Source organism: Chelonoidis abingdonii, chromosome 11 (genome assembly GCF_003597395.2).
Source record: "Chelonoidis abingdonii isolate Lonesome George chromosome 11, CheloAbing_2.0, whole genome shotgun sequence".
Classification (NCBI taxonomy): domain Eukaryota; kingdom Metazoa; phylum Chordata; order Testudines; family Testudinidae; genus Chelonoidis; species Chelonoidis abingdonii.
Window position 1 is genome coordinate 17988458 of NC_133779.1, and position 1667 is coordinate 17990124.

Sequence of the window (1667 nt, forward strand, 5' to 3'; positions counted from 1 at the left end):
TCGGTGAGTGACCCCCAAATGCCCCACCCCCCAGTACAGTCCTCCCCCAATTTTTGCAGCTCCTTCAAACATCAAATGCTCATGCCCCTCCCCCAGAGCTAGAAACACCCTCCACCAGCTGCAATGTCCCATGTCCTGCCCCCCCCCCAGCCAACCAGGGAGCGTTCCCCCTTCCCCAGACCTTGAGCCCCAGCGTCAGTATCGCTATTACCCACTGGAGTGGCCCTGAGCTGATTCTGGGGTCACAGCTCCAGAGTGTGGGGGGGGGGGCAGGGGGATCCTCCTCTCTCCAAGGTGTGGGAGGACCCAGGAGTCCGGGTGAGCAGGATCATGTCCCCCCACCCCACTAAAGTGCTTCTAGATGCCGAGGGCCTGGGCGGAAGGGTGGGGGGCCTCCTGGGGGCCTCTGGGGCTGCCCTGACCCCCCTCTCTTTGCCGTGCAGTGATTCGGGGCAGGTTCATGGGGGTCACTCCGCTGAGCCACAACAGCAGCCACGGGGAGTCCGTCCGCTATGAGATCAAAACCACCAAGGTATGTGCCCCCCCGCCAGCCCCACGGCCAGTGCCCCCTGCTCCCCACAGCGCCTCACTGGGGTAGCCAGGAGCTCCCTCCCCCTGTCAGCCAGCCCAGCGCCCCACGGTGCCCCTGCTCCCCAGAGCCAGTGCCCCATGCTCCCCACGGCACCCCCTGCTGAGGTAGCCAGGAGCTCACTCCCCGGCCAGCCCCGTGCCCCATGGCGCCCCCTGCTCCCCACGACGCCCCCTGTTGGGAGAGGCCGGGGCTGGGGTAGCCAGGAGCTCACTCCCCAGGCAGCCCAGCGCCCCACAGCGCCCCCTGCTCCCCACAGCGCCCCCTGCTGGGGTAGCCAGGAGCTCCCCCCACTTCCATCAGTGCCCCCTCCTGGTCCAGGCCAGGACTGGAGTAGCCAGGAGCTCCCTCCCTCTACCAGCCAGGCCCGTGCCCCACGGCGCCCCCTGCTCCCCACAGCCAGCACCCCCTGCTCCCCACAGCACCCCTTGCTGGGAGAGGCCAGGGCTGGGGTAGCCAGGAGCTCCCCCTACCTCCCTCAGGCCAGGCAAGGACCAGGGTAGCCAGGAGCACCCTCCCCACCAGCCAGCCCCACCCCTCTGCCCTGTGCCCCACAGCGCCCCCTGCTGCTCTGAGGTGTGTCTCCCCACAGATCTACAAGGGGTTCGAGCTGCTGGCGGACGTTCCCTTCGTAGACACCCCGGCCCAGGAGAGCGTCTGTGGGTACCTGCACCCGGCACCCCTGAAGGGGGAGGAGTACCTCATCATGGGTAAGGCACCCCGGTACCCTGACTCCAGCCTGGGGCAGCCCCCCCCGAGGACACCCAAAACCCCTCAGGGCCCCTCAACACCAGCTCCCTCCTGGGGTAATTCCCCCCCAAGGTATGCCCCCCAAAATGGGATATCTGCCCCCCTGTCTCCCAAGACACCCCCACATCCATCTCTTCCACTGAGCCTCCCCCCATTTACCCTGGAGATGGCCCCTCCCCACAAGTGCTTCCCCCCATTCAGCCCCTCCCCATGGTAGGACCCCCCAAGTTTCACTGTCCTCTGTGACCCCCATCCCTCCAAGACAGCCCCCCCCGGGGCATGCCACCCCCAGACACAGCATTTCCTGGGTGGGGGCTGGAGGCTGTTC

The 1667-nt window shown here is 67.4% G+C and overlaps 2 protein-coding genes across 2 annotated transcripts in view; one reads left to right on the forward strand and one right to left on the reverse strand.

The window, feature by feature from the left end:
• The window catches only part of SYN1 (synapsin I), a 31806-nt gene that overhangs the window by 18108 nt on the left and 12031 nt on the right, over nt 1-1667 (reverse strand).
• Nucleotides 433-1667, forward strand: part of TIMP1 (TIMP metallopeptidase inhibitor 1) — a 5016-nt gene continuing 3781 nt past the window's right edge. The window contains exons 1-2 of the mRNA XM_032767261.2: nt 433-532; nt 1182-1299. Coding sequence (XP_032623152.1) covers nt 461-532; nt 1182-1299 — 190 coding nt within the window. The 5' untranslated portion in view covers nt 433-460. The remainder of the gene's footprint in view (nt 533-1181; nt 1300-1667) is intronic.